The sequence below is a fragment of the Triplophysa dalaica genome, chromosome 12, assembly GCF_015846415.1.
Source record: "Triplophysa dalaica isolate WHDGS20190420 chromosome 12, ASM1584641v1, whole genome shotgun sequence".
NCBI lineage: Eukaryota > Metazoa > Chordata > Actinopteri > Cypriniformes > Nemacheilidae > Triplophysa > Triplophysa dalaica.
The window spans coordinates 2724109-2735655 of NC_079553.1; the positions used below are offsets into that span (position 1 = coordinate 2724109).

The following is an 11547-nucleotide window of genomic DNA, read 5'->3' on the forward strand; positions in this document are numbered from 1 at the left end:
CTTGGCTCATTCGATGGGTTTTTATCGTCTCGTGCAGTCGCGTGCAGCCCCTCCCCTCACCACGCGCTCGACACACATACACACACAAACGCGCACTACAAACATGGCGGATAAACACTAAACCTCACGTTTGAGAAATTACACTAAAATCTTTCCGCACAAGGTAAAAAGTCCCCTTACTACCGTACGTAACAATCGCGAAGCAGCTTCGACGACACTTAATAACTTGAGTTAGCAAAACGTACATTTAGAGGGAAAGGCACAAAAAGTGACTAGACGTTAGCATTTAGCTAATGTTTTCTGTACACACACTAGAAGTGTAATTTTGCCCTACGACAACTTTGACTGAATGAGTGTTGTTTCTGTAAGTTGTGACTGAGAGCAATGGAATTTAAACAAGTCACGTTATAAAAAAAGTCATGCATGTTGTGATGCTAGGTAGCATAGCAACATATGTTATTCATTGAGTAACGTATGCCGATTATAAAGTTTCTTATTTAAACTGTCGAGTGCACGTAAGCGATCCCTGGAGGGATTCCCGCGTTTTAAATGAACAAAACAGCAAATAATACGATTTTGTTGGAGGTGTAAAGTTGGGAGAGAGTGATGCGCTGCCCTGTCATTTATGGAGAGGGAGGGACCGTGTGTTTGGCGCTCAAAGGCGCTCTGCTTTTGAACAGAGACTTGAAAAACTGTGAGACTGGAGCCGTCTTTCAAAACAGATATATTGAGTATTCATGACTGTAATTCCTGTTTTTATTATGTATACTGCGTGAAGACATTAAGTTGGCGTTTGAAAACATAAGCGATAAATACGCGCGGGAGCAAAATAGCTTGTTTATTTTTATTAGCCTTTTTATTCCTATGGGACAACGCGTGGTTTAACGGATTTTTGCTCAAGTGTTTTATGCCATGATGTTATAGTCGTATAGTTTATTGTTATAGTCAAAAAGACGATTTGAAGCGATTTACTTATGTAGTATGCTGTTGTTTATCACTTTATGTTGACCTTTAGGGTCAATGACTGCTTGTTAAGCGTCTGACCTGAAGACCTCTTGGTCAGTCTAGACGAAAAATAATTCATTTTAAGACAAATCATTACATTTTGATTTCAACGTAGTTTAGATCCTGGTAATATAGCTGGAATTGGCTCATGGTTCTGTGCTTTACCAATGACAGCTGACCAGCACAATACAAATACAAGTACTACAATAAAAATATTGATGGAATAATGTTTTTTTGTGTGTGTTTGTTCTTTATAGAGAGATTGAATAAGGTGGACCATGAAGAAACCTATACCACAGAAAGGTAGGTTGAATTTTTGTGTACAATTATGCACATTTTCAACACTGTCAATGGTGTCGTGGTACTTCAGTAAAATAGGGTTCAGGTTTAATTTTTGTAAGCGCTTGTTTTGGGGGCACAGACACAGCTGATAAAGGGAGAAGATCCATTAAAATAGAAATGAACTATAACAAGAGTTTATAGATGTAGACTGTTTCATCAGATGTATGTACCGGGCCCGAAGTCAACTTCCGGTCTGTGTTTAGTTATAGTATAACAATTTATTTTGTTTCTAATTTATATTAATATTATAGTGTATTAAATTTAATTAATAAGGTTAATTAAGGTCTACGAGAAGTTGAGTTAAGGCCACATAACGTTTATGTTGTCGATGCTTGAAATCATCTGTATGATTCACAAATAATATTAAAGGATGTTGTTATTTTTACATTCAATGAGTCTTTTCTGCCTTTAGCTATTGAGTGGAAAGATGGCAGGAGGATCAAGCACCCTCGCAGTGGTCGCCCGTCTCGAGTGCAATCCCAGTATCAAGGTAACAAGTTTCTTCTTGCCGCTTTGAAATAAATGTGAGAACAGAAATTGTAGCCTGTAGGAATGGAACGATTAAGTTGAAGTTTGAGCATCATGTTGAGAGACAGGCTTGCTTAGTTACAGTCTGTATAGGGTTGAAATATAAGGTTTGAAGCGCCATTTGATGCTCACGTGTTTCCCTTGATGTTTAAGGGCATTTTAGCTGGGAGAAGTACCTGAAAGAGACCGGCGCAACGGCAGCACCCGCTCACTGCTTCAGACAGGTGAGTCTTGTCATGCACATGTGATTCTGGATTCGTCAAGTATCAATCTTACATCCGTTTCCATTACGATATACAATACTTTGAAATCTAAAGTTAAAGAAGTGACCTCTACCCTCTCTGCAGAGCACCACTCCTCCTGTAAACGAGTTTAAGGCAGGTATGAAGCTTGAAGCTGAGGACCCAAGAAACACTACATCCACCTGCATCGCCACTGTGGTGGGCCTGACAGGCTCTCGTCTCCGTCTGCGTCTAGATGGCAGTGACAACAAGAATGACTTCTGGCGCCTTGTAGACTCCTCAGAAATCCAACCCATTGGGAGCTGCGAGAAGAACGGAGGCATGCTGCAGCCGCCGCTCGGTTAGAGAGACAAACAATTCTTATTACAACATTTTTACTAGTTAGAGTTGAATAAATTATAACATTTGTTATAGTAAGCTTTGAAATGCTATTTATTTTAAAATAAAGGTTTATTACTGTCCTCTAGATGTCACCATCCACCGATTTATACTTTAGCACAATACTCTTAGAACACAACAATTAGAAACAAGTATGTTTACCTTTACAGTCATCGCAAATAAAGGCCGTCTCATGCTTTTATGTAATCAACCAACATATTGAATTGTCAGAGCATCCCATCTTGCATCCATACATTAGAAAGCAAACATTTTTTATACTTTGAGTGGCAAGTAACTGTAAATGCTGTTCTCCAGGGTTTCGTCTGAATGCCTCTTCATGGCCCATGTTCTTATTAAAAACTCTCAATGGAGCAGAAATGGCGCCGGCTCGAATCTTTCACAAGGTACCTGTCAAACGTCGCGAACATAAACAACACTTTGTCTGGCTTAAAAGTGTTTCTTCAAAGGTTTACTGTGTTTATGCGAGTCGTTTAACTAAGAAGAAAATCTCACTTTTTTCCGTTTTTCAGGAGGAGCCGCCAGCTCCAGAGCAAAACTCTTTTCAGGTGGGGATGAAGCTTGAGGCAGTGGACAGGAAGAACCCTCACTTCATCTGTCCCGCCACTGTGGGCGAGGTGCGAGGCGTGGAGGTGCTGGTCACCTTCGACGGTTGGCGAGGTGCCTTCGATTACTACTGCCGTTACGACTCCAGAGACATCTTCCCCGTGGGCTGGTGCGCACTTACCGGAGACAACCTTCAGCCACCAGGCACAAAAGGTGCGATTTATTTCTAATCATTTTAGATTTGCACCTGTTTGCATTAGCTCAGGAGAATGGATTAGGATTTTTTAGGGGGGGTACAAACAATGTAGGAGCACAGTGCACATTTGCCAGATTCAGTGAACGTGAGCCAGGTATGTTTTATTTGGTGGTAAGCAGAACCTGCCATTAACCAGGCAAATTAACGCAAATGTGAACATGCAACACAAAGGTAGAGGAATAAATAGGGACAGATTTGGTACCGTTGGATCTCTGGGCATCAGTTGTTAAGCAATAACTGATAAAGGGAAAGTCAGGGAGAACACAAACTGTTTTTCACAGTGTTGATTTACAAGAGGTTGGCATCCACCCATCTGGCATGACTACAAACCCTGTGCCCAATAGCGGCTCTCATCTTGAAATGATTTGGGGAGTGAGAGAAGAGGGTTAAAAAGACGACGCAACGCTTGATAGTTTGTCAGAAGAAGAAAGTTTCCAGGCCACTATCAAGAGACTGTAGATCTTCACAGATGGTTGAGGTAAGCGAGTTTTGCTTGTCAACGTGTTTAAATGACATTAGGAAAATATCATCATGCTTGTCAGTGTTCGCTGCAGAATTGTGAGTAATCTAGAAAGTGTTCGGTATTTAGCATAGCCGTAAGTCAATGCAATTAAATGTATTATAAACTGCAAGACGACCGTCTCTGGGTATCCTGTCAGCATCAGCAAACGTAACATGGCTTTAGAGAGTGCATCGAAAGTAAGGGGCAGGAAGGAAGTGATCTGAGTGAGAGAATAAGACGCCACAAATTGACACGCGCTGCAAGATCAGGAACGACAGACCCTCTTTTAGTGAGGCAGTGTAGTATTCATTCTTCTTTGTTGGATTTGTATAAACTGCAATGCTGTCCTTATTAACAGGTCTGTAAAGCTCATACTCTGAGGTTTGTGTGTGTGTTAGTTCTCTTACAGGTTTTGGTTTAGTTTAAGTCATTGCTTTGTGCAATTTGAAGAATGCTGTTTTGGTCTCATTTTAGCACACATTTTAAAAGAGTGCCGTGTAAATGTTTTATTTGATCTTGCTTATCTGTTCTTCAAGATCTCTTTCTTTCCTTCTTACTCTTCCTTTTCTCTTTTCTTTGTGCTGTCTTCCTTGCTCTCTCTCTCTTTTCTCTCTAGCACTTTAGAGGCCACCCTCGACAAAAATGTGTAACACAACTCGTCTCTTTGTTAAGATGGCTCACAGAAAAATGGGTCAGCATGCAGAGTTCTGCACATAAAGTCTTCTATTGTGGTGTTTCTTTGCTAATTGGTGTGGTATACCACCTTTATCAGTCTGCATTTAACTTACTGCACTGCTGATGCTTCCTGTTCATGTTCACATATACCTGCTGTTAAATTCAGCCTTCATTTTCTCTTTTAAGCATTCGGGTTACCGAAGACATTAGGTGCACCTGGTCTACTTCCGGATAGTAGCGTGGAGGGGACAGGCATGCCCCTTACACCAGGCAGACCGCCACCCCAGAAAAAACGTAAACCCGGCCGCAAGAAAACCAAACTATCCGGACCCTGGGGTCAAAAGGGAACGATTGGTTCCCAGATTGGAAAAGAACTGGAAACGATTAAAATCCCCAAAAAGCGAGGCCCCAAACCAGGAAGCAAGGCAAGATTGCGTCTGGGGTCTTTTTCTTCTTTTGCTGTGTATTTGGTTCTAAAGTATTGGTCTTTTTCACAACCTTAGTTGTATCTTTGTGTTCTACTCAGTTTTGGGGATGAGTGACAATGTGTTGTTTTTCCTTTGTCTTTTAGCTGGGTTGGGCCAAAAGGACCGCGTGGTTGGAGGGTGCTATTGCTGGCCCAGGTAGACCCAGAGGCAGACTGCCAGCCAACTGGGCCCAAAAAGTACAGCAGGACCAGACAGAACCCATGAAGATTCCAAAAAAGAGAGGCCCCAAACCGGGCAGCAAGGTGTTGCTCTTGGAACATCAGCAGGCTAATGTATAGGAATCAATGATGCAGTGTTATTTATACACCTCTATTTCCATACAGAGAAAGCCCAGATTGATGCCAAACCCTATGCCCACCTCCCCAAGCAGTAGCACTCCAGAGCCGGACACCAGCTCGGTTCCGCTGGACAATGCCACCATTCCTAGTGCCGCCCTACAGGCACCTACAGGTACTGCAAGAGTCTTAATGAATCTAACTACATTAATTTGAGAAATAATAATTGTTGTGTTTTTCCTAACGTTTCATTTATTTCTCCTTCTCAGTTTGTGTGTACTTAAATAAGTATGGGAAGGTGGGTCCCCACCTGGACGCTCGGCGAATCCAGTCTCTGCCAGACCACTTCGGGCCAGGCCAAGCGTCGTCTGTGTTGCAACAGTGTGTTCAGGCCTGTGTGGACTGCGCACATAACCAGAGCGTAATCTTCTCCTGTTTCAAACCAGGCCATGGAGGAGAGCTCATATCAGGTCCGCATGCTTAGATTTGAGCATTCAAACCAATGATCTCTTTACAAATTCAGCTCCTCATTTTGCAATTTTTCCCTAAACTTGGCTCCACAGCGTACTTTGAGCAACAGCACCACACTCTGACACTGCCGGCGGTGAACAGCGTGACATACGTGCTGCGATTTCTGGAGAAACTCTGTCACAACCTGCACTGTGACCCATTGTTTGGCAGCCGGCCTGTCCTTCTGGGAGGAGTTCACTACGACAGCAGAACTTACACAGGTCAGCGCTCGTGCATGCAAATGCTCATGCTGCTCTCGCTATCTCGTGGGCTTTTTAAAGGAACGCTCCACTTTTTTGGAAATAGGCTCATTCTCCAACTCCCCCAGAGTTGATAAGCTTTACAGTTTTGGAAACTATTCAGCCGATCTCCGGGTCTGGCGATAGCACTTTTAACATTGCTTAGCATAGATCATTGAATCCAATTTGATGTTTGCCTTCAGTGGCTGTAAAGAGTCTTTGTATACGTTGCAGAGAGGAGAAACTTCACAGAAAGTCTGTGCCCTGGACCTGGTCGAGGAACTAAGAGGTTTCTCCAGCCCGACCCCTACGACAACAATCCTATACCGCACAAAATAGCCAAAAATCGCCTCTCCTCAGAAGGTATTTACACCTCTTACTAAACCTTTAACAGGATCACTAAACTGTGGATAGTTGTGTAGATGGAATTAGATACATATTCAAAAAGGTATTTTTGCTTGCGATCAGAGCCTTTTCTGATGGAGAATGGGTTCGGCAGCTCAGATGTCTTGGAAAAAAAACACTTGTCTCCTGGACATTTACGTCCGCTTTCTCAGAACAGTAGCTCACCAGGACAGCTACATCGCCTGGGATCAACAGGTACACCCTTTAAAAGGACGGTTCACCCCAAGATAAAAATTCTGTCATCATTTCTTCAGCCTCACGTTGTTTCAAATCTGAATAAATTTCTTTGTTCTGTTGAACACAAAAGAAGATATTTAGTATCATGAAGAAACCAAAGCGTTCTGGGGCAACATTGACTAACTTTGTTCCTTACCATGGAAGTCAATGGTGCCCAAGAACTGTTCTGTTATAAACATTCTTACAAATGGAACAAAAAAGTATAAATGTTTGAAACATCTCTAGGCTGAGTAAGCGAGGGTAGGACTTTAATTTTAACTGTAACCCAGTGTTGAGGATTACTTACAGTATAACATTCTTATATCTAGTGGCTGAATTTATAAGTTTAATGATTCATTTAACTAACGTCTGAATGCAGCTTTAAAAAGATATATTGTGAACCTAATATTGTTGCTCAGGTTCAGAGCGTTTCCTGAGCTCAAGAGAAAGCCCACGGCCCAGCGGACAGGACCCCAACTTGTGGACGGTGGAGGATGTTATGCAGTTCATCAGAGACATCGACCCTCAGCTCGGACCACACGCAGACCTCTTCCGCAAACACGTATGTGAGAAATGGGGAGACTCGATCACTTTCTTTGTTTTTGTAAAAACCCACATCCTCTGAAATCTGTTTTATGATTGTTTTAGATAGGAGTAAAGCTGTTAATGATCCGTGTTGGAAAGCGAGATTGATATTCAAAAACATGTATTCTATCTTTTATGGTATTTAGCATGAAGTTGCTTCAAATTCTCTTTCAAATATAAGCAGTCCACACAATAATAGTTTTTTTTATCGGCAGAACATTGGTTTGCTTGGTCTTACTTCGGCTTTGTGCTGTACTCTTTCTGCAGGCAAATGTAATTAAAACTGGAGTTAAAGTGGTCTTATTTGGGTGGGGCTCTTCTGTTGCAGGAAATTGATGGCAAAGCTCTACTCCTGCTCCGCAGTGATGTCATGATGAAATATATGGGGCTAAAGTTGGGTCCTGCTCTCAAACTCACCTTTCATATTGACAGACTGAAACAGGGCCGTTGAGTTTCCGTCACGCCCTCATCCTCTACCCCTTCCAAGCACATTCAAGATGCACGGCATGCTGGGATCCATGCGTCCCCCAGCAGTACTGTAGCAAGTGTCGGCAAGCTTTCGAGCTCCGGCAACATTTATTTTATGTCTCCATTCATTTCATACACTTCGGTCATGTTTTATGACCTTTAATGTTCCCGATTGTTCTTGTGTCATATTTACGGTTATCTTTAGTATTGTTTCAGAACATATCACATGTTTGTGGCCTTGCCAAGGAATAGACTGGAGTTGGACTGTATATAGGCCTTTTTAGACCTCAATTCTTATGTTGTACAATTAATTATGTATATTTTTTTCAGCCCACATCAGTAAGGGTGTTTGTGGCTTATTACTAGTTTTCATCAATTCACTTCAGACAAACACTAGATCATGCCGGGTAACCACACCCGACTGATACCTCACACAGAAACCATGACCCATCTGACAAAAAGTACTTTATACACCATCCAAGGTGCCGTTACACTAGACTTTGTGTGTACAAAACGACCCTCACAACAAATGTGTTAACAGGATACGTCACATACGTCTCTTGTTTTAATCAATTGTATTTAATAATATGATTATCCTTAATCTATAATATCTACTTAGTTTTTATAATAGAAGAGGTCAATTTGTAGCGTTTCAATTCTCATTTGGTCTTCTTGCAAAATAGCCGGCCAGACCTTGGTACATTGGAAACGTTTTCGCTCGCCGGAACGCAAAGTCTAGTGTGACAACACATTTACTGCTATTAAACTCTGATTAAACTGCTTTTTATATTGTGTTGATGTTTACATTGTCTCAATTTGTTGTTTGTACTTTTGAAGTCTTTATACAAAATGGTTGAGTTCATACATCGAGAGCGTTATACTCGATGAGCTTCAAATAAAAATGAAGTGTTCTGCAGCTATTTTCTGTAGGTTCTTCCACGTTTTTTTTATTTAATCCGTATCTTCATATGTACAGGAACCAGAACTGTTCTTTGGTCGATTAGCTACTATCTACCATGAATTACTGTTGATATGATTGATATGATACAATTAAACTTTCCTGGTTTTCCATACACTTTTTGATCACTAGGGGGCAGCACAATCTTTTGTTGTTTTTTATGAGGTGTCATGCTTAAAAGGACTTGATGTTACACAAGCTCCTATGGGTAATACTAGGTGAATATATTGCATGGCTGTCTTCAAGGAACATATGAAGCCGTGCCGTTTAAAGAGATTGAATCTGAAATATTGGTGAAATATTATCACATCACTCAGTGAAAGTGTTTATTCAAGGGACAGAGTTGTGTTCTTGTGGCAGTTTGTTTATGTCTTTGACTGACATCGGTACATGTATAGAGCAGAGAGGGGGATGTCACATACTGTAAGTCTTACCACATTTGCAAAAAAAACAGGAAGGAGCCATTGAGTGTGCAAACACATTGGCCAAATCCCTCAGTCAGAATCTATGCATACTTTTATGCCAATACAGTCACGTGACAAAAACTCTAGTTTGTTTTGTGGAAAACCCCCCTCCATCATTCTGGCTAAACCAACCTGTTGTCAATGCAGTTATGAGTTTCAGCGCGGTCTGGGCTATTACAAACTGTACAGATGTTAGTCAGACTTGATGTTTTTTTAAAGCTCGGTGGACTCAAATGTGCTGGAGTGCTCTGTCAACATCAGTAGTGGTTTGACTCATGTTAGGCAGATTTAAAAGGGATAGTTCACCCAAAAATAGAAAATTTGTCGTCATTTACTCGAGTTGTTCCAAATCTGTATAAATCTGTTAAAAAAAGATATTTTGAAGAATGCTTGTAACCAAGCAGTTCTTGGCCACCATAGTAGGAAACATTGCTATATACATTTCATTTGACCACAAAAGAAGATATTTTGAAGAACAGTTCTGGGGCACCACTGACTACCATTGTCATTTTTCAAAAAATACAAGCATTCTTCCAAATATCTTTTTCTGTGTTTATCAGGGCTTTATTAGCTTTCCTGTGACTCAGTGGAGCATGACGCTAGCAATCCAAAGGTCCTCAATCACAGGGGATTGCACGCAGTCAATCAAATGTATAAAACAATGCGATGCAAGTCGATTTGGACAAATGCTTAAATGTGAATGTTATCAGAACTAGTCATTCATACAGATTAACTGGCATTAACAACGTTCACAGGAAAGAAATGCACAACTGACCTTTTTAAGACGACTGAACTTTTGTTCTTTTGTCCAATAGTTACATTTCTTGTGTGCTAGGTATATCTATAATAATGTTGTGGGTTCAACAAAAAGAAGGCTTTTGACAAGATATGTGACCCTGGATCGCAAAACAGTCTTAAGTAGCACGGGAACATTTTTAGGAAAAGACAAAAATACATTGTATGGGTCAAAATGATTGATTTCTTTTGTGCCAAATTTTTTTGGAATACTAAGGAAAGATCACGTTCCATGAAGATATTTGGTAAATTTCTACCTTAACTATATCTTAAACTTTATTTTTGTGACGCAGTGCCCGTGATTAACAACTTCAAAATCTCAATATTTAGATTATTTTGCACTCCCAGATTCCTGGGATTTAAACGGTTGTATCTCAGCCATATTTCCTTTTCTAACAACTCATTCATCAATCTTATTTATTCAGCTTTTTACATTATGTTAAAATCTCAAATTCAAAAAATTCTCAGGTTTTGATATCACATACGTGAAAAGCTTTTGTTGAATTATTTCGTTTCATTATAAAACGAACAGTAATTGTGTTTACACAGTAATGCTCTTATCATAAGCCGAGCATTCGGCAGCTAAAATGACAAATCTGCAGTTCGTGTGTGTTTTTATTTGAGTTGTAATGTTTGTCTAAAATCGTCCTTGTAGGAACTGTCTCTATATGAACATCTGTTTGTGAGTTATCTGTGTAATTTCTGTGGGTGGAGTTTGCTCTGTGTGAACAGTCCTTTGTGGAGAGTAATATCACATCTTGGTATCATGCGGTATCACGACATGTGTTAAGATTCGAAACACCTTTCACGCTAGATGTTTTTGTAGTCTACTTTAGAAACAATGTCTTGACCTAAAGATTTACCGTAAATACAGTATTTTTTCGTTTATTAGCTTATCTTCCATCCTCCTAACGTCATACAGATTTTTTAAGTATGGAAGACCGTATAGATGCCTTGAAAAACACAGGATCTGAGCATTATTTTCAGTCTGCATGATCACAGCAAGTATATTTAGAATTCAAGAGCATCCAGCAAACCTGGTGCTATCCAAGCGGAAGTGTAGACAGGTGCGCTCTCAGCCAGACATTTTACAAATATAAAAAATGGCCCCTAGAATGCTCTGAATGCTTGAAGCGCCTGCACACTACTGTGCACCACAAGGTGCGGGTTTAGTATCTACCATCTGTGATACTTGTTTGACCACTTCCAGACTCCCCTGAATGTTTTCGCATCTTTATTGCTCGCTGGTGCCGTTGTGCATCTCATCCGAGAAAGCGTGCTGCCCGCCGATGTTGCATGCTTGTACGTCAGTTGTCAGCGTGATAGTAGTTATCTCCGTTGGCCAATATCAAACCCACATGGATATTTCAATCTGCTCCATCTCAACGTGCCAAAACAACGTACTTGAAATGCTGCTGCACTACACTGGAGACATTCAGAGTATATACTTGGATGACCTTGCGCGGGTGGCTTTAGTTTATTGCTGTCCATCTGGCCACGGGTTCTTTATGTTAAAGCGCCGTGCGTCCTGGCGTTGAACAGTCGTACAGCCGAGTGATATCGGCAATCACATGGTCATCATTAAGATTAACACACGGGAGCCTAAAGCCGCTCTCACACACAAACATTGACAAACAACAAACAGTGGCACT

The 11547-nt window shown here is 40.9% G+C and overlaps 1 protein-coding gene across 3 annotated transcripts; it reads left to right on the top strand.

Annotated features, from left to right (window-relative positions):
* The first annotated feature begins 52 nt into the window (after positions 1 to 52).
* LOC130433218 (polycomb protein SCMH1-like) lies at positions 53 to 8594 on the top strand. 3 transcript variants are annotated; one of them, XM_056762969.1, is made up of 16 exons: positions 53 to 163; positions 1263 to 1308; positions 1760 to 1837; positions 2029 to 2099; positions 2223 to 2457; positions 2811 to 2899; positions 3026 to 3272; positions 4679 to 4917; positions 5064 to 5222; positions 5304 to 5430; positions 5525 to 5725; positions 5819 to 5986; positions 6239 to 6367; positions 6473 to 6604; positions 7045 to 7187; positions 7539 to 8594. In XM_056762969.1, the coding sequence occupies exons 2-16, from the start codon at positions 1284 to 1286 to the stop codon at positions 7659 to 7661; spliced, it is 2166 nt and encodes a 721-aa protein (XP_056618947.1). In that variant the 5' UTR covers positions 53 to 163; positions 1263 to 1283; the 3' UTR covers positions 7662 to 8594. The 3 variants fall into 3 exon arrangements, with proteins under 3 accessions (XP_056618947.1, XP_056618948.1, XP_056618949.1); XM_056762970.1 differs by lacking the exon at positions 53 to 163 and adding an exon at positions 204 to 743; XM_056762971.1 differs by lacking the exon at positions 53 to 163 and adding an exon at positions 204 to 731.
* Positions 8595 to 11547: the final 2953 nt, after the last annotated feature.

Bases quoted from the DNA above. Each gene is read 5' to 3' on its own strand.
- LOC130433218 (XM_056762969.1), top strand. From the start codon at position 1,284: ATGAAGAAACCTATACCACAGAAAG. The intron at 3,273-4,678 runs GTGCGATTTATT...TTCTCTTTTAAG, and splicing joins TCAGCCACCAGGCACAAAAG to CATTCGGGTTACCGAAGACA. The intron at 6,368-6,472 runs GTATTTACACCT...GCTTGCGATCAG, and splicing joins AAATCGCCTCTCCTCAGAAG to AGCCTTTTCTGATGGAGAAT.